The sequence below is a fragment of the Muntiacus reevesi genome, chromosome 5 (genome assembly GCF_963930625.1).
Source record: "Muntiacus reevesi chromosome 5, mMunRee1.1, whole genome shotgun sequence".
Lineage (NCBI taxonomy): Eukaryota > Metazoa > Chordata > Mammalia > Artiodactyla > Cervidae > Muntiacus > Muntiacus reevesi.
In genome coordinates this window covers 108,086,368-108,106,785 of record NC_089253.1, presented here as the reverse complement: position 1 = coordinate 108,106,785, position 20,418 = coordinate 108,086,368, and the positions used below count along the sequence as shown (strand labels likewise).

The 20,418-nt window shown below is 42.5% G+C and overlaps 1 protein-coding gene across 3 annotated transcripts in view; it reads right to left on the bottom strand.

Annotated features, from left to right (window-relative positions):
* The window catches only part of CACNA1E (calcium voltage-gated channel subunit alpha1 E), a 330,655-nt gene that overhangs the window by 226,896 nt on the left and 83,341 nt on the right, over positions 1-20,418 (bottom strand). For all 3 annotated transcript variants that reach the window (XM_065936984.1, XM_065936985.1, XM_065936987.1), the window contains exons 4-5: positions 2,351-2,454; positions 1,081-1,233 (exon numbers count right to left, since the gene is read on the bottom strand). In XM_065936984.1, the coding sequence (XP_065793056.1) occupies positions 1,081-1,233; positions 2,351-2,454 (257 nt within the window). The remainder of the gene's footprint in view (positions 1-1,080; positions 1,234-2,350; positions 2,455-20,418) is intronic.

Genomic DNA, 20,418 nt, shown 5'->3' with positions numbered 1-20,418 from the left:
ATTTCTATTTACCACAAGAAGGTTTATCCTCCTTGTCTCTAGCTCCTACCCCTTTCTGGCATTGCTAAACGTCAGAGCTCACAAACTGTAATGTGTTCACCCCAGTGTTTCCCAACCTGCTCTGAAAATGAAGCCTCCTCCACACATCCCCCCACCCCCACTTTCTGCAGGTCACATCTTCTACCATCTCCTGAGCCCACGGGAATTTACAGGACTGGGTATCACCCAGAAGGGTCTGAGTTGAAGGCAAAATCTTAAGTGATTTTCTAACTTCAGACTCCAGGATAGCCCCCCTGTTTTTTCTGGGTTCCTTGGGAACAATTATAAACCACAGTCCCTTTCGTGGGTCTTAACTCCTTGTTTTTCTGGTCAAAATTCCTCATTTGGAATAAGACAAAAATTAAAACAAATCCAACATGGATGACGTCCTTTAAAGATTCTTTTCAGAAAAACATCATACCTAATTGGGCTCATTCAACCTCTCCCCTGCCATCTTTCCTCCTAAAGCAGTCTACACAACTTGAACAAACAAGATACAGAGACAAGAATGTGAAATCTTGTGTACCTCGCTAATTTAACCACTGCCAAGTCATGCTCAGAACTCCCTCAGTTCTTCCACACTATGAATGGTTGACAGCAGAGTGGGAGAATGTCATGAGCTTGAGCATGGGGGGAAAACGTCCCTGAGATCTGAAGGACCCCAGGTCTGACTTCAGACTCCTGAGGCCTTTCTGGCTGTGGGCCAAAGAGTCCCCTGTACAAAGAGTAATTTTTCAGGCAGATGGTTTTTGACATGCCTTCTGATAGCCTTCTACAGAGGGATGGGGCAGCTGAGACCTTCTATTTGAAACAGACTATAAACCTAAGAGGTTATTTGCTTTGCAGTATCAGTGTGCAATGGGGATCTTTAGACTGGTTGTACCTCATAAAGTTGATGACTAGGAAGCCTCTGCTTCTAATTCTAGGGTTGGGATAGGACATACTTTGTTTTCTAATTAGCCTCCAAATATCCTGAAATTACCCCCATGACCAAAGGAGAGAGGAAGGGAAGAAGGAGAAGCCAGCAAATAGTGACCCTACCTGAATTGTTCATGAAGCATGCTCGGTGCAACTTTCCACTGTAGAACTCCAAGCCGATGATAGCAAACATCAGAATAGCAAAGAAGAGCAGAAGGCCGATCTGCAGAAGAGGCACCATAGCCTTCATGATGGACTTCAGCACAATCTGTAGGCCTGGGAGGAAAGAAAGAGAATGGTGAACGGAGCCCTCACTTAGCACCCCGACAGGGCAGGCTGTGTACCCTCTCCTAGGAGAAAGGGCCAAGTCTTGGAGGGAAAAGGACCACTGGCTCTGAGATGAGAAAATGATTCACAAAGGGATAACCAAGACATGTCAAGCCAAAGACTGCCATCATCCCTCCCCGGAGGAATCAACCCCTAGCTCCTCTTCACTTATTCCCTGATCACTTACATGCCTATTACCCTCCCCTTATTCATTTCACCCACACTGTCTTCTGGATTCTTCTTACAGATGAAACCTACTAGAATATGTTTCCTTCCCAAAGGGAATTAGGCCTTGTCTTACTAGGTTGTAAGTCTGGAAGAACAAGGACAAAGTTCATCTTTCCCGACTCTCATCTCAGACCCAGCTCTCCCATTCATTGTCGTGGAAGCACAATTAGTACAACCACTATTCATAAAATACCACATCCTTGGACCCAAAACTTGCACTTCTAGGATTCTAGTCTAAGAAAATAATCAGGGATCTGAATAATATTTAAGTCAAAAGACGTTTGTAACCACACTATTTCTATTTAGGGGAAAAAAAAAACGAAAGGAAAAAAAGCTGAAAATAACCTAAATGAATAGTAATGTAGAAAGAACTACCCAAGTCATGTATGGTATAAGAAAGAATATAAGACAGATTTAAAAGTCATACTTTTGAAGAATTATTAGTGTCAGGAAAATCAAATGTGCATGATGGGATCCAAAATCAAAAATACATTATGATCCCACATACATTAAAACGCACAGGAAAAAATGAATGAAAAAATATGCTAAAATGTTAACAAAATTGATTTCTGAGTGACAGGATAATGGGTACTCTTCATTTTCAATTTTGTATTGTTTCCTTTCCACATTTTCTGTAAAGATCTTTATTATCTTTTAAATGTGAAAAAATTTACTAAATTTTAAAATGGAAGATAATGCCAGATGGCTGCAGGTCCTCTCTTTATTACTGCAGGGGCTTCCTCTCTGGGGAAATTACTTCTTGCTTATCCCCGGATCTGGTTGAGGACACAACAGAAAAGCTCCTAGCAGAGGAAGAAGAGGAAAGACGGATGCTCACTAGGTATCCCTGACACGAGCTTCAGGGGCCTCAGGACACGCACGGCCCGGAGGGTCCTCAGGTCCACATGGGTGTTGAAGTGGGTTCCCGCAGTAGCCAGGATGCTGCAGATGGAGACAAAGAGGGTCAAGGTTACCACAGTCTGGTTTTCTCCCCTAGCTCCATGGGGAGTGGAGGAAAGCTGGGTTAGAGCAGGATCAGCCTGGAAAGCGCACAGAGCTGATGCCAGCTGCGTGTGGGCGCACCTGAGCTTGGGTGAATCACCAGTGATTCCAAGCGAGATTAAATTTAGTCACATCAGGGTTTCACTCTGCAAAGGAGGAAAACTGATCATCACATTGGAATCTTAGTTTCAAGTCATTAGTAAAACACGAGGTCCCCAGCATCTGTCTCATTCTTGCCCCAAAACCATGTTCCCAACCCTCCTCTAAGTCCTGCCAATTACCTTCCCCTCTTTCCAGACTGTAATGCTGGGAAAGATTGAAGGCAAAAGGATAAAGGGGCGGCACAGGATGGGACGGTTAGGTAGCATCACTGACTCAATGAACACGAATTTGAGCAAACTCTGGGAGATAGCAGAGGACAGAGAAGCCTGGCATGCTGCAGTCCACGGGGCTGCAAAGAGTTGGACACGACTTAGAGACTGAATAATAACAACTTTCCAATCTATCAAAGCCCTCACATTTTTTATTTAAAATTTTCTTAGAACTCCCTGTTTTCTATCTCCTTTAGGAAATTTCTCTGGATTAACTGCAGTAAAGGAGTAACTCATTCTTCTTTACCTTGACACTTAGAATTTTCACCAAACAAAATCAATCATACTGATGCTTATACTTCGGGAATAGCATCACTGTTCCCCACAGAGTATTTTTATAATTGCCCCCAAATCACTGCCTGAGCTGGATTTGGTTTCTTTGTTTTCACTTTTCTACTTCCACAGCTATATGCAGAAACAGACACACACAAAACAAAAATCCATAACAATCCTATTAGATTGTGTACACCAAGTACCTTGTCTTGAGGAGACAATTTATTTCATATAATCCCATGACATTGCAGGTACTTTGGAGAGACGAAGACACTTAAGTATTTATGACAGACACGGCAGAAGACTAAGAATCAGAAGAACTGGGTTTCAGTCCTGACTCATGCACTTGAGAACTGGGTGCCTTGAGGCCAGTCAACCTCTATGAGCCTCACTACCCTCATCCACAAACTGGGGGAGTACCATGGCCTACTTACAAAAATAAAATGACATGGCATTGAATATTATGAGTGTTCTCTAAACTTTAATAGGCAAAGTAGACATTATATCTAACAAACTAGACATTATATCTAGCACAAATGTTAATAATCTTGCTTTTACAATTTTGTCTAATTTTAGTGTTCCTTGTATAGGATAGTTCTTTTTCTTCCTTACAACTTCCAGGACAATTTCAGCTATGTGGAACTGCTGAAGAATGAGTCATTCAGAAAACTGACTTTTCTATATAGCAAAAGGGTGGCAAGAATGGTTTATTTCATTTAATTATTTTCAGTGGAATCTCTCCAAAATATTTCAAGGACTGAAGAAGATACCTTGAAATTCCTTTAAAATGTGAACAAAAGGCTTATGTTGTATTATCTTGAGAATGCACATATGAGATTAACAGGCACAAATTACACAGATCCAGATTATAATCATGAGTAGTAACTTTGAAACAAGCAGTGCTAGCCAACAAGTGGGCTGCCTTATGTGGTAATGACTTTCTAACATTAAAAGTATTCAAGAACAGAGCAGAAGAACCCTCTTAATGAAGGAAAGAGGGTTCCAACATTGGGTTGAAGGCTATTTAAATAGCCGGTAGAGATTTCTTTTAAGATTCTATAACTATGTTGATCCAACCTCAGAATAAGAACTAGAAAGAAAGCTTAGTCTTGAAAGCATCTTAGGAGCTAGGCAAGCTTCACACGTTTTCTCTGTCTTTTCCAACCCAAACTTCCATCAGTTCATCTGAAAATAAGGAGCTTTTGATTCTATCTTCCAAGGCAAAAGAGAGACATTATGGAGGAGACTGATGTAATTTCTAATAAGTAGGGGAAAAAACTAGAGAGAGAACAAGGAGGAACATGGACAACAGAACTGAAAATCAGGACAGAAATTTTAAAAACAAAGGAAAGGAAGGAAAGAGAAGCTTCCGGAATAGGTATAGTTAGAGAGGATCAGAACCCCATGAAAATGGGGTCAATACTCCCCCGATCCTGCTCACAGGGAAAGCCCACTGCACTCTCAGTCTTTGGAGGGGCACACACGGAGGCTGCTTTCCCTCTGGTTTGCTGTCTTACAAACACAGTGAGTAATCTGCCCTGTTCAGAAACCAGGATTCTGTTTCCTAGGATACCCAGATACACACAAGATGCTCTTTCACATCATAAGAAAGGCCACTGAAAATGAAAGTCTCCTCCCCAACTCTGAGACGAACAAGAGACACGTTGGAACATGGAGGGAGGAAGTCAAGGATGCTGTTAAAAGGCAGGAAGGCACAGGTAAAGAGAGGAAGAAAAAATGGCAGAGGGAACGGAGAATGCGAGGATGGGGGCGGTGAGCAGTCGAAGGAAACGTGGAGGTGAAAGTTAGACAGGCAATGAGAAGAAACAAGAGCTGGTGGAGAAGCAACTGTCAGATCATCAGGGATGATGACGTGGGAAAGGGGAGAAAAGTAAAGCTAACGTCAAAGAGAGAAGCAGGGCCAGCCATGAGATGTGTCCAGGCGCCCTTTACCAAGTGCAGCCCTTGGCTGAACTAACCTCTCCCCAGGCCTCCAAAACTCTTCGTTCTTCAGGCAGGGTCGTGCACCCCGCCTGGCCCTTGAGATTTTCTTCTCTTTCATCCAGTGCCGGAGTGCTGTCAACTGAACCTCTGGCTGATACACATTTGCCGCTGGCTTTCTCCTAATATTCAAACCATTCTGAGGGCAGGGATCACAATCTGGCTCCCCCAACCATCTGTAAGAAGCAACAGCAGTGGGCTCCAAAGGATAACTAAGGAAAAGGGCCCTATTCTGAACTCCCATAAAATTCTGTCCCCACGACTGTCACTGCCCTTACCACATCCTAGAGGAAGCCTCTGTTTTCCCACCTGCCTCCCCTCTGAGATCCAGAATATCTCAGCTGGAGACACTGTCTTCCTCATTTCAACATGCCCAACACCCAGCCCAGGGTCTAGCAAGGAAAAGGTGCTCAATAAATGCTCAAGAAATTGAACTGCACCGAGGAAATCAATAACTGTGTTAAAACTGAGATCAAGTGAACAGAAATACCACAGAAACCCTAGAAGTTATCAATGAAGAGATCAGAGCCAGTTTGCTACCCAAGCCCATGCCTGTTTGAGCATAGAGGAGCGCACTGGAAATCTGTCCTCAAGCATTTTAGAGTCTAATGACAACCTTCCGAGGTACTGCTAAGACGCCTGCTCTCAAACAGACCCTTCAGGACAGGATCAGCCCAGCCCTCAGTGGGGGAGTCAGAGATGGAGGGGGCAAGGGAGGAAGACTCAAAATGCAAAGACCTGTCTCCTAGCAAAACCCAAGTTCTGAAGGTTACTCAGCTCAACTCTGAGCTTCGTCCAGAGGAGGCCTATGCGAGAGGCTCCAGGAGAGTGAACCATAGGAAAAATGCCCTGGCCCTCAGTCTAGTGGAAGGAGACACACAGAAATGTAATGACTATAATTCATCACAAAGAGTGTCGTAACACAGGTGTTTACAAAATGCCACAAGAACGGGAAACACTGCGGTGACCGATACAGAGCTTACCATCTGAGAGCACTTTCCAATATGTTATCTCATTAAATCCTCCAAAATATCCTGATGTTACTATCCACTCCATTTCACAGGGGAGGCAACTGAGGCTCAGAAGAAAATGAAATTGCTAATAAAAGGCAAGACCAGGCATTAAAGTCAGTTCTCTTGTGAGATCAACGCCAATCCTTTTCCCTCTCTGCCATTACACCGGCAGCATCTTCTGGGTCCCTGGCAGCGCCACTGTTCCATAGTCCAGTGCTTTGCTAAAAATACCAAGGTCACAGAGTTTGGTCTCCAAACAAGCCAGATAATTTGGCTTCCTTCATTCCAAGGCCACACACTGCTAACTCCCACAGACTTGACTGCATTACTCCCAGGACCAGCAGGGCATGAGGCTCCTTGAGCCCCAGGTGGTGACCGCCGCAGCATCTAAACAAACACACAGGACGGGACAGGTGCTCCACAAGGTCAGAGCGAGGCCCCTGAGGAGGAGTCCAGTTCCAAGTTAATAAAAGCTAAGCTCTCCGCCATCCTAAGAGGCATAGGTGTGCACTCTTCAGGAGCAGAGGCTCTGTTCTTCACTTTTTTTGTCACCATGAGCATAGAACCTGGTGGAGAGCTCTGGACACAGAGGAGGTCTTAATTGCTACTTGATCTCCAAGGCCGAGGACGGTCAGTGAGCAGACAAACCCCTGACCAGCATCAGCACAGACACTGTGCCCTACACGCTATGGATGTGCCAAAACTGTTTCCTGATGAATGTCAGGGCTCAGCCCTACCTCGAACATTTTCACTTGTCGGCATCCGCAGGTAAAAGAGTGGAGGCTGACATGAGCCTGAGGGTGTGATCTGACCTTCACCCAGTGGCACGGCACAGCAGATGATGGAATGATGCTCTGGACAATTACAACCAAAGGCCCCTTCCCAAGTTGTCACCTGAAGATTTTTGCAACCCTGCCTTCCTTGTGACCATAGGGTTCTGTCTCAGTCTCCTGGTCAGTCCAAGTCTAGCAGTCTCTGCACATGCATATTTCACTGTATCCCCCTGGTGGCTCAGATGGTAAAGACTGCCTGCAATGCGGGAGACATGGGTTTTGTCCCTGGGTAGAGAAAACCCCCTAGAGAAGGGAATGGCAACCCACTCCAGTATTCTTGCCTGGAGAATCCCATGAACAGAGGAGCCTGGAGGGCTATAGTCCATAGGGTTGCAAAGAGTCAGACGACTGAGTGACTGATGCCTTCATTCTCCCATGGCCAAAAGCACCCCAAGTGAAGTGAAAGTTGCTCAGTTGTGTCCAACTCTTTGTGACCCCATGGACTATACAGTCCATGGAATTCTCTAGGCCAGAATATTGAAGTTGGTAGCCTTTCCCTTCTCCAGGGGATCTTCCCAACCCAGGGATCGAACCCAAGTCTCCCACATTGCAGGCAGATTCTTAACCAGCTGAGCCACAAGGGAAGCCCAAGAACACTGGAAAGCATAGCCTATCCCTTCTCCAGCAGATCTTCCTGACCCAGGAATCGAACCAGGGTCTCCTGCATTGCAGGCGGATTAAAGTGCCCCAAAGCACTGTGCAAATATTACACTAAAAATGACTCGCTGCTTCTCTGAAATTCAAATTTAGGTAGGCATCTCATGTACCTCTCTACTTCAGTAGTGGTGGCGTGAAATGATCAACTGAGGAGCCTCCTTCTCCAGCGTTGCCTCATCCCTAAACAAACATTCAAGCTCTCTTCTAAGAAGAGACATAAGTAAGAGTGTTAGCACCAGGCAGAAAATTCCCTCCAGCACTCCAGAAATCACTGGTTTTGGCTCTGACCATATAGGTCCCAAGAGAGAACCTCATTAGCATTTGAAAGTCAAGTTGTTCATATGTAGGCAAAAAGACTGATGAATAGTAGCAAAAAGGATTAGGTACTTATCCCGCCCATATTAAGGGGAGACCAGGAGGAGGCAGGAAGGCACAGATTTCAAGTTGGATTCCAACCCAGAGTTGAGTCAGGATATCATTTCCTTGGGAAGTCAATAGAAATGAGTTGCTTTGTTCACTTAAAAGTGTTCCCTAGGCAGTTGGCTCCTTTATCTCTTTTTACTATTTTACCTCCAATGAGGCATCAAAGTCCACCCTATCCTTCCTCTCCTACATCTCTTGGATCTACCTTTTACTCTCCAGCCTCCCTCTTGCCTAGACTGACCTTCTCATGCCATCTCTCCCCTGCCGCTTTAGCGCCCAGATGAAATCCTGCCCATCCTTGAAAAAGGTCCACCATCAAAAGAGGCTTGAAGTAGGATTCTGAGAAAGTAGTTGAGTACATGCTCTCCAGTCGGACGGGCTGGTTTTAAATACCAGTTCTCTCACTCACACCAGCTGTCTGGCCTTATGCAACTGTCTCTCTGAGCTTTGGTTTTCTTATCTGTAAAATGGGGCCAGTGCCTCTCTAGGAAGGTTGACATTTAAAAGAGGCTACTTGTAGTTCTTCACACAATGGTGATTTACCACGTAGGGTTCCTGGTTGTAAGCAACAGAAACAAACGTTAGCTTTCTTAAGCAAACAAATCCCAAACAAGTATACTGAGAAGATATCAGGACCTCACAGAATTGAAGGCATATTGGAAGACCAAGATGGGAAAACAGAAAAGCAGAAATCTTTGTGTAGTTGTGAATAATGCTTCCCAAAGACAACCAGGTCTTAATACCTGAAAGCTGTGAATGTTAATATTACCTGATATGACAAAAAGGTTTTGCAGATGTGATTAAAGGATTCGGAGATGGGGAGATTATTCTGAATTATTTAAGTAGACCCTAAAAGCAGTCATGAGTGCCCTTAAAAGGAGGAAGGCACAGGAAGACTTGGCTAGAAAGAAGGCAATACGCTGAGTGAAGCCAGATGTTATGCTGCTGGCTCTGAAGATGGAAAAAGGGCCTACCAGTCAAAGAGCACAGGAAGTGCAGTTCTAGAAGTTCAGAAAGACAAAGAAATGGATTTTCTCCTAAAGTTTATGATGGGAGCACAGTCCTGCTAATACCATGATTTTGGCCCAGATGATGGGGCCAATCTATGATTTTGGATTTCTGACCTCTGGAATAAGAAAATTAATGTTTTTTAAGTCACTAAGTATGTAGTAATTTGTTACAGCAGCAATAGGAAACTAATGCACTGGGCAAAGGTCAGAGAGTCCAGGACATCTGATTCCTAGGCCACTGTGGATGTTTCTAGCAATATATTAATATTTGCCAGTGAAAACTAATGTCATAAAGTTGCTAGCTTAAAAGCCATGTGGAAAAAACCAAGTGATTGAGCTTAAGTCACATATCCCCTTACACTTTATCTGGCTGTGCAGGGACAGTCCTCCACCACTTTCAGGGTGAGAAAGAGCCCTAGAAAGAGCACATACAATAAAATATTCTCCCAAAAGGGAGATGAGGGACCATGGGGGAAGCTGGATATAGAATAACTAAAAAAGATTATAATGTCTATTACAGTCTGCTCATAGAATATATTTAATAGGTGGTATGGAGGAAGAAGAGAAGAAATCTATCTGTTTTCTTATCTATAAAATGAGGTGGTCAGATAGAGAGCCCTCTTGGACCCCTTCTTGCTCTGAAACTCTATGAGTTTCAGCCACCCACAAGGTCAAAGCCACCCACAAGGTGATATACCCTACAGTTCACACCAATCTCCCCTTTCTCTGACCATCCAGAAACCTGCACATTTAAAATTTAATTGTATATCACATTCTTGCATCTTAGAACAAAAGTCTGACCATGAATGATAATGAGCTGGATCCTTAAAATTCAGCTCAAAGCCTTGATGGCAGGAACTGCCTTTCATGTTGCCATCTACTACCGCCCTTACCCTAACAATACACAAGAGTGGTACCCACGAAACACCCTTGACTCAGGTATAAAGTGAAAGTCACTCAGTTGTGGCCAACTCTTTGCGACCCCATGAATTCTACAGTCCATGGAATTCTCTAGGCCAGAATACTAGAGTAGGTTGCCATTTCCTTCTCCAGGGGATCTTCCCAACCCAGGGATCAAACCCATTCCAGGCGGATTCTTTACCAGCTGAGCTACCAGGGAAGCCCTGACTCGGGGATAAATGATTCAGGCATGAATTTTTCTTTTTTTTTTTTTTTTAATCAGGGATAAATGAGTACAAATACATTTCCATTAGGACAGATTGGCTGGACTTGCCCATGGAGCTATGAATGAGTCCACAGGCACTTGTACGTGTAACTGGACATCCATTTAGCCACATGTGCACATAATGATGATTTATGAAAATCTACTGAATTATATCTGATGTTTGGCTCTCCATTACTTTTAAATAAATTACTGAAAGCTGTGATTTGATCTGGGAATCAATTTCTAAACATTTTATTTTTTCAAAAACAAAAAGTCAATGTACATTAAATTACTCACATAGAGACAAGTCTCCACTCTCCAAAATTCAACTTGACCAAAATATATTTTAGGGAGAAGAGTGAGGTTGGGAAAGAGAAAACCGGTGTCAGGCTCAGCCCAGTTTCCAGACACTGCAAGCTGCCTCCTCTTCCTCCCCAGCCCTTATGCTGAGATCCCTTGATCCCATGTAGGCTTAGCTCCACCCCAGAGCCCAGAACCCATCTACAATCTACTGACAAGTATTGAGTGTATACTGGCATTACAGTGGAGGACAGGCTAAAGATAGTGGTTATCTTTGTGAAATTTAATGAAAGAGATAGGCACTAAATAAATCACAATTATGGGAAGGAAAGGAAAAAAGATTTTTCTGCGGAAATGGCATGTGAGCTCAGAGGTGAAGTATGAGTAGGTCAGAGGAAGCAACAGTGGAAGAACACCCAGATACAGGAAAAGGCATGTGCAGAAGGCCTGGGGGAAAAGGAGATTGTTATACTTGAAAAGCTCAAACAAGAGCTGTTATGGCTGGAACCTAGTGGTCTGGGAAAGAATGGAGACAGTGGAGAGGCTGCACAAACGGGAAAAAATATCAAATAAAGAAGACTTTACATGGGCTTCCTAGTGGCTCAGCGGTAAAGAGTCCACCTACAATGCAGGAGATATGGGTTCAATCCCCGGATTGGGAAGATCCCCTGGAAAATGAAATAGTAACCCACTCTAGTATTCTTGCCTGGGAAATCCCATGGACAGAGGAGCCTGGTGGGGTCCCTGGGGTCACAAAGAGTCAGACACAACTTAGTAACTAAACCACCACCAAACAAGACTTTCTAGGCCATTAAATGTTTGGACCAAGCCTGTCAAGGTTCAAAAGTTCCAAGTTTACATTTGGTGATGGGACATCACGTTACCCACACTGCTACTCTGAGCTCCAAAGAATCTGATTTAACCACTGGTTCCTCACCTTCTCCCCAGCCCCAGCGACTGCAATTGAGTATCTATCTTGGTCTCTCTACCTGCATTAATGCCACCTTCTAGCCCCAGAAGCTTTCCTGGTCGCTCAGACAGTAAAGAATCCACCTGAAATGCAGGAGACCCAGGTTCGATCCCTGGGTCAGGAAGAAACCCCAGAGGCCCTTCCCAGGCAGCAGCTACTCTGTGTCTCCCCAGATAAGAGATATATCCTCAGATATACTCTGTTCATGCCAACTGGAGAGGCCAGGCCCCTCTCCTGCCCTGGAGAGTGTACAGAGATTAGTCTAAGCAAATTATCCACTCTCCTGAGTAGCGACTGGTTCAGGAATGGGTGTGGGACGGAACTCAGGCCTTCAGTATAAGGGAAAATATGCTGTGGGGCTTCATCTGACCCAAGTTCTTACAACAGAAGTAAAAGCATAATAAACAGTAATGATTTTCAAATCTTTTTTGCCACAGCCTACAGTCAGAAATACATTTTACATCACAAGCCAGGAAGCATATACATTATATAATTGTATAATGCTTCATAAAATAATACTTATTCTTTCCATGTGTAATACACTCATATTTTCTCTTCAATTTTTCCTTTTTCCCTTTTGTTTAATGCTGGTTACAACCGACTATCTTGCTTTCATGAAACTCTAATGGAGTTTGGCCCATAGTTTGAAAAATCCAGATGTAGAGACCAGCCAATACACACGCTCCTTCTCTCTAAGGAGAGGACGAGGTGGATCAACATGAATTGCTGCTTTAATGGCCTCATTCTTGGTGTTTTCCCAGAACAATGAAACAGCCTGCCTTGAAAGACTGACTGCTTTCCAAGAACTGCAGACACAGCATTCTAGAAGAGACCTTGTTCCTTCCGATGGAACCTGAAGTAGCATGAACATCTTGCTATCCCCAGGAATGGCAGTCATAAAGAGATCACATACATATGCTAACCTCAAAATCATCTTGAGACAGTCATTTGTTTTGGGTTAGTTAGTTGGTTAGTTAGTTAGTTATTTGGTTGCTTATTCGGGTTGTTTTTGGCTTAAGTCAGAGCAGAGCATGGATTGTCTTCTAAGTCTGAAGATAATAAGTCATACCCAAAAGCCCTAACATTTCTTAGAAGAATGGGAAGAAGGGCAAGGTCAAGTAGCTCCTTACCAGTAGAGCAGGAGTTGTTCCCTATTTCCAGTAGGGAACAAGTAGTTCTGTATTTAATAAAGAGAAGACAACCCTTTCTGGATTTTTTTTTTTTTCAGTGGGTTTTGTCATACATTGATATGAATCAGCCATAGAGTTACACGTATTCCCCATCCCGATCCCCCCTCCCACCTCCCTCTCCACCCGATTCCTCTGGGTCTTCCCAGCCCACCAGGCCCGAGCACTTGACTCATGCATCCCACCTGGGCTGGTGATCTGTTTCACCATAGATAATATACATGCTGTTCTTTCGAAACATCCCACCCTCACCTTCTCCCACAGAGTTCAAAAGTCTGTTCTGTACTTCTGCGTCTCTTTTCCTGTTTTGCATATAGGGTTATCGTTACCATCTTTCTAAATTCCGTATATATGTGTTAGTATGCTGTAATGTTCTTTATCTTTCTGGCTTACTTCACTCTGTATAATGGGCTCCAGTTTCATCCATCTCATTAGAACTGATTCAAATGAATTCTTTTTAATGGCTGAGTAATATTCCATGGTGTATATGTACCACAGCTTCCTTATCCATTCATCTGCTGATGGGCATCTAGCTTGCTTCCATGTCCTGGCTATTATAAACAGTGCTGCGATGAACATTGGGGTGCACGTGTCTCTTTCAGATCTGGATTCCTCAGTGTGTATGCCCAGAAGTGGGATTGCTGGGTCATATGGCAGTTCTATTTCCAGTTTTTTAAGAAATCTCCACACTGTTTTCCATAGTGGCTGTACTAGTTTGCATTCCCACCAACAGTGTAAGAGGGTTCCCTTTTCTCCACACCCTCTCCAGCATTTATTACTTGTAGACTTTTGGATAGCAGCCATCCTGACTGGCGTGTAATGGTACCTCATTGTGGTTTTGATTTGCATTTCTCTGATAATGAGTGATGTGGAGCATCTTTTCATGTTTTTGTTAGCCATCTGTATGTCTTCTTTGGAGAAATGTCTGTTTAGTTCTTTGGCCCATTTTTTGATTCGGTCATTTATTTTTCTGGAATTGAGCTGCAGGAGTTGCTTGTATATTTTTGAGATTAATCCTTTGTCTGTTTCCTCATTTGCTATTATTTTCTCCCAATCTGAGGGCTGTCTTTTCACCTTACTTATAGTTTCCTTTGTAGTGCAGAAGCTTTTAAGTTTCATTAGGTCCCATTTGTTTATTTTTGCTTTGATTTCCAATATTCTGGGAGGTGGGTCATAGAAGATCTTGCTGTGATTTATGTCGGAGAGTGTTTTGCCTATGTTCTCCTCTAGGACTTTTATAGTTTCTGGTCTTACATTTAGATCTTTAATCCATTTTGAGTTTATTTTTGTGTATGGTGCTATACAGTGTTCTAGTTTCATTCTTTTACAAGTGGTTGACCAGTTTTCCCAGCACCACTTGTCAAAGAGGTTGTCTTTTTTCCATTGTATATCCTTGCCTCCTTTGTCAAAGATAAGGTGTCCATAGGTTCGTGGATTTATCTCTGGGCTTTCTATTCTGTTCCATTGATCTATATTTCTGTCTTTGTGCCAGTACCATACTGTCTTGATGACTGTGGCTTTGTAGTAGAGTCTGAAGTCAGGCAGGTTGATTCCTCCAGTTCCATTCTTCTTTCTCAAGATTACTTTTGGCTATTCGAGGTTTTTTGTATTTCCATACAAATTGTGAAATTACTTGTTCTAGTTCTGTGAAAAATACCGTTGGTAGCTTGATAGGGATTGCATTGAATCTATAGATTGCTTTGGGTAGAATAGCCATTTTGACAATATTGATTCTTCCAATCCATGAACACGGTATGTTTCTCCATCTGTTTGTGTCCTCTTTGATTTCTTTCATCAGTGTTTTATAGTTTTCTATGTATAGGTCTTTCGTTTCTTTAGGTAGATATACATAGGACTCCTAATTAAGTTTCATAAGAATCTTAGTAGATATGGAGGAGTCCAAAAATATGCCTTCTGATGAACAATAAAATCATAGCCTAAAAATCCTCTTTCCTTTCCCACCAAAGAAAGTTCAATGATCAAACCATGTCACACCAAGGAGACGATGGTGTATTGACATTTGAGATCAGATGTCTCAGGGAGTATGCTTTAGGATCAGGTCAGTTCAGTCACTCAATCATGTCTGACTCTTTGCAGTCCCATGGACTGCAGCACGCCAGGCCTCCCTATCCATCACCAGCTTCCAAAGATTGCTCAAACTCATGTCTATCAAATTGGTGATGCCATCCAGCCATCTCATCCTCTATCGTCCCCTTCTCCTCCCACCTTCAATCCTTCCCAGCATCAGGGTCTTTTCTAATGAGTCAGTTCTTCACATCAGGTGGCCAAATACTGGAGCTTCAGCTTCAGCAACACTCTTTCCAGTGAACATTCAGGACTTATTTCCTTTAGGATTGACAGGTTGAATCTCCCTGCGGTTCAAGGGGTCTCTCAAAAGTCTTCTCCAACACCACAATTCAAAAGCATCAATTCTTCAGCACTTAGCCTCATAACTACTGGAGAAAACACAGCTTTGACTATACAGACCTTTGTCAACAAAGTGATGTCTCTGCTTTTTAATAGGCTGTCTAGGTTTGTCATAGCTTTTCTTCCAAGAAGCAAGCGTCTTTTAATTTCATGGCCACAGTCACCATCTACAGTGACTCTGGAGCCCAAGAAAATAAAGTCTGTCACTGTTTCCATCTTTCCCCCATCTATTTGCCATGAAGTGATGGGACCAGATGCCATGATCTTAGCATTTTGAATCTTGAATTTTAAGTCGGCTTTTTCACTCTCCTCTTTCACTTTCATCAAAAGGGTCTTTAATTCCTCTTCACTTTCTGCCATAAGGGTAATGTCATCTGCATATCTGAGATTATTGATATTTCTCCTGTCAATCCTGATTTCAGCTTGAGCTCCATCCAGCCCAGTATTTCACATGATGTACTCTATATATAAGTTAAATAAGCAGGGTGACAATACACTGCCTTGATGTATTCCTTTCCCAATTTGGAACCAGTCCAATGTTCCATGTTCAGTTCTAACTGTTGCTTCTTGACCTGCATATAGATTTTTCAGGAGGCAGGTATGGTGGTCTGGTATTCCCATCTCTTTAAGAATTTTCCACAGTTTGCTGTGATCCACAGAGTCAAAAGCACTGGTCATAGCAAATACTCTATTGCAACAATGCATGAAATGACTCTCATGGACATCACCAGATGGTCAGTACCCAAATCAGATTGATTATATTCTTTGCAGCCAAAGATGGAGAAGCTCTATACAGTCAGCAAAAACAAGACTGGGAGTTGACTGTGGCTCAGATCATGAATTCCTAATTGAAAAATTCAGACTTAAATTGAAGAAAATAGGGAAAACCACTAGACCATTAAGGTATAACCTAAACCAAATCCTGTACAATTATACAATGGAAGTGACAAATAGATTCAAGGGATTCGATCTGGCAGACAGAGTGCCTGAAGAACTATGGTCAGAGGTTCGTGACATTGTACAGGAGGCGGTGATCAAAGCTATCCCCAAGAAAAAGAAATTCAAAGAGGCAAAATGGTTGTCTGAGGAGGCCTTAAAAATAGTGAAAAAAGAAGAGAAGTGAAAGGCAAAGGAGAAAAAGATATAGCCATCTAAATGCAGTATCCCAAAGAAGAACAAGGAGAGACAAGAAAGCCTTTCTAAGTGATCAATGCAAAGAAATAGAGGAAAACAATGGACTAGGAAAGACTAGAGATCTCTTCAAGAAAATTAGAGATAACAAGGGAACATTTCATGCAAAGATGGGCACAATAAAGGACAGAAACAGTATGGACTAACAGAAGCAGAAGATATTAAGAAGAGGTGGCAAGAATACACAGAAGAACTGTACAAAAAAGATCTTAATGACCCAGACTACACTGTAGGATGCTGAGCCACATTCCTGGCCTCTACCCACTAGATACTTGTAGCATCCCCTACTCTATCCCCTCTTCTCAAGTTACGACAACTACAAAAGTCTCCAAACATCAGCAAATGTCTACTGAGGGCACCCCTACCTCGGTAGGGTAGTTGAGAACCAGTACCATAAGAGAAACTCTCAGCTAAGCAATAGCCTGGCCAAAGACAATACATGTGCTTCACAACTAATCTCCATCCACTCTGGGAGAAGTACACACAGCCCCTACCAGGAAGAAATGAAGAGTCTTCCAGGATGACCTTTAGCCACTGTCATGATTTTGAGGGACCTCCAACAGTGATGAAAATTTCCTTCTGCTTTCTTCTTAAAACATCTTCAGTGCTTAGTTGCTCAGTCATGTTTGACTCTTTGAAACCCCATGGACTGCAGCCCACCAGGCTCCTTTGTCCATGGGGATTCTCTAGCAAGAATACTGGAGTGGGTTTCCATGCCCTCCTCCAGGAGATCTTCCCAACCAGGGATCAAACCCATGTCTCCCACATTGTAGGCAGATTCTTTACTGTCTGAACCACCAGGGAAGCCCAAAAACATCTCTGAGGGGATGCATAAAACTTACCCCCTCTGGTGTCTCCAAAGGAAGCCTTAATCCAAAAGAAAAATTTCCCCAAATGATGCAAGATGAAGAACACAGAAATGTACAAAGGAGGATTTTATCTCCTTAACCTTGTTACAGTAGTGAAAACAAAGGTCAAGTTTTTACCAACGATCCCAAGTTTCTTTCTTTTTTGTAAGAAAGTCCCTGATTTTCACTCAGACACAGCAAGGAGACATGCCAAGCGACAGGCAGTAACTATATGACTGTCATTTAGGACTAGGTGATGACGAAGATGATAAAAGAAAACTGCCTCAGTTTTGTTTCATAGCTTACATAGTCCTGCTCCATAGCAATACCATTATGTCCTATTTTATAAGTGTGAGAATTAAGGCTCACAGAGAGAAACTGGTTAGCCCAAGGTCACTTAGGTAGTATTGTGAATGGTCAAATTGAGACTCAAACCCAGAAATTTAGATTCCAAATTTGAAGAGCTTTCAGTAGCTACAAAAGATAAGGGCTAATCGCTAGAGATAGATCCCAAAGGCACAAATGTCTTCTCTTGGATGACCACAGAGCTGCCTCTCTGCAGAGCCTTATGGTGTCCTGTGATTGCACCATCACATGAATGTTACCAAAACTGTGCTTCAGAGAGCTGGCAAAGGAGGAGAATTGCTGGAGAGGGAAATCCCACATTATAAGAACTCACTAACATAAATACACGTTCTTTGAGTTGTTTGGCTAGTAGTGGTGAGGGATTTCTGTGGATCTACCACCCACACACTTTCTCTCACCAGGTCTCCCGCAGGACCAGGAATAAGCGTCTGTGAGATGGTTAGCCAGAGAGAGAGCCCAGCTGAGGAACAGAACCGAGCTCATTATCCACGCAGGGGCCAAGCCTCTAATGTTGGCCTCAGCAGAAGAATGCACTAGCAAACTCCAATGCTGGGTTACAGACGCTGGCTGTGGCCATACAGAGTGGCCGCCTGTGGTCTTAATGGCTTTCCTTCAACACCACCACTCTATACCTATCATTCTTTTCAGAAACAACAATGTTCTTCTGTGACACTGCTGGTCAGCTGACAGGGACAGGGCAGCTACTGAGATGTTTAGACTCAGGGCCAGAGTTTGGTTGAACTCTTCTGAAGTAGCTATGAAATAAAACGTAAGACATAGAATAAAAGGCTGTCCTCATCCATGTTTGCTCTCAGAGAACAAAGCTGGCTCCAGTGAGAGAGAAGAAAGTTGATCCCACTGACGTAAGAGGAAGGAGGGAATTCTATTGGAGATGGCACCCTGTTTTTGCAGTTCCCGAGCCCCAACTCTCCCTAATGGTTCTGCAACATGGTGGTCCTGTGAGATATTTTTTTTTTTTTTTTTTGAAAAGTCTCTCCTTGCCTAAAGCAGTCCAAGTTTGGTTTCTGTCACTCACAATGACCCACCCACCTATTCTGTCCAGATTCATACCATCTGGATAAGAAACCAAAATGAAGAACTTGATATAACTGGCATGGTCAGACAAGAGCCAAGTCATCTACATGAGAAACAAGGAAAATCTCAGAAACATATCCCTGACATGAGGTCAATGTATCAATTACAGGATGCACAGTCCTTTTCTTGAATGTCACCTTAGCAGGTGGCTTAATCCCTAAGATACTGAAACTCTGCTCTCTCTCCAGCTTTGAAAAGACTGAAAAATTATGCACATTCATGATCCTGGAAAGACTCAGAAGCCTCTTCTCAAGACATCAAATGCTAATGAGTACAAGTTAACCCCGGGTAGAGGGCTAGCGGAAGAATCCTTCGAAGTAGGAGGAAAAGAAAAGCCTAAGAAATAAAACTCTACTTTTTCAAAGAGTGTTGGTGTAAGGAGCTTTTTTTTTTTTTTTGGATGTCTGGGAAGTATCTGGCTGAAAGAATCTGAATTCATAGAATATTCTCAAATCAGTGACTCTTTCAGACAAAGCATGGATCCATAAATTCTAGGAAAAAATATATATATTTGTCCATTGTTCCACTTTTCTAGTTCTGCCTACAAAGTGTAAAAGACGACTTTGCATGACAGGCATAGGCTTTCTGTCTTCTAGGATGACAAGTATTAAAAAAAATACCTAGATAATTTCCTGTACTTGCATGGAAGACAAACCTACAATTATAGTGCATGATGAAGAGGCAGCCATAAAGTTATTCTAAAATATCAACTGTCTGTAGAGCACCAAGTGAACTAAGCTATTTGTCAGAGGAAACAAAATGCTTTTTACTTTTTAGAGTCATTAAACCAAAATTCATTCCAGTACTTCTGAGTCATATCACATCCCATACCACCTATTTGGAATACAATAAAATACAAGCAATTTTAATAATTAAAAAGAATTGTGCTTATATACAGGAACTCTTTTAATTGTTACCCAAATCTATTTGATAGGGTATGTAAGCACAAACAACGTGAGTGGTTTTAATTGCACTTTCATTGTGAATAAATAAAATGCTGAGTTGTTAAGAGGAATCAAGAGCTTGCTCTCCTAGCTGAAGAACTAAGTGGCATGGGCATTTTCTCAGAAAGGAATTTAAAAGAGCACCCTTTTCTATTTATAAGGAACAGTGGAGTGTGTTCATTAATAATGGAGTCTAGACGAAGGAACTGTTGCCCCTTGTATAAGTGCTGACATCCAGGGTCCAAATTTAACTCGATGGCAATGCTCTTTCTTTTCAGCTCTGAAGTTATTTTTACCTTGCCAGCTATGCAAATTAGCTCACGGCCTCCAAGCATGAAAGAAACCAGGCTGAGTTTGGTTAATATTTTATGAAAAATGAAAATACTGTAAATCACCATTCCTGGCACTGAGGTTCACATACTCTGTCACTGACCTTATGAAGACAGAGCCATGAAAAATTTCTGTGCTACTCTAGCAACAAAAATGGCAATGGTAGAGACAATTCACAGAAGAAGAAACAGAATGTTTAATGATTATATGAAAAAGTTCCAAGGCATTATAGTCAAATTCAAATTAAAACAACATGATAGCCTGTTCCACCTATCAAACTGCCACCACTAGAAAGACAGTAAGTTGGTTCAACCTCTTTGAAGAGCTCTTGAACGATGCATACGGAAGGACATTGAAGATGTTCTCTCTTTGATCCAGTGGTTTTAGGAAATTATTTCAAGTACACGCTCCAAACTGAGGTGAGGGCAACATTTTACATAAATTGTTCATTGAAGCACTTTCTATGATAATAAAATATTTAAAAATCAGCCACAATTAAA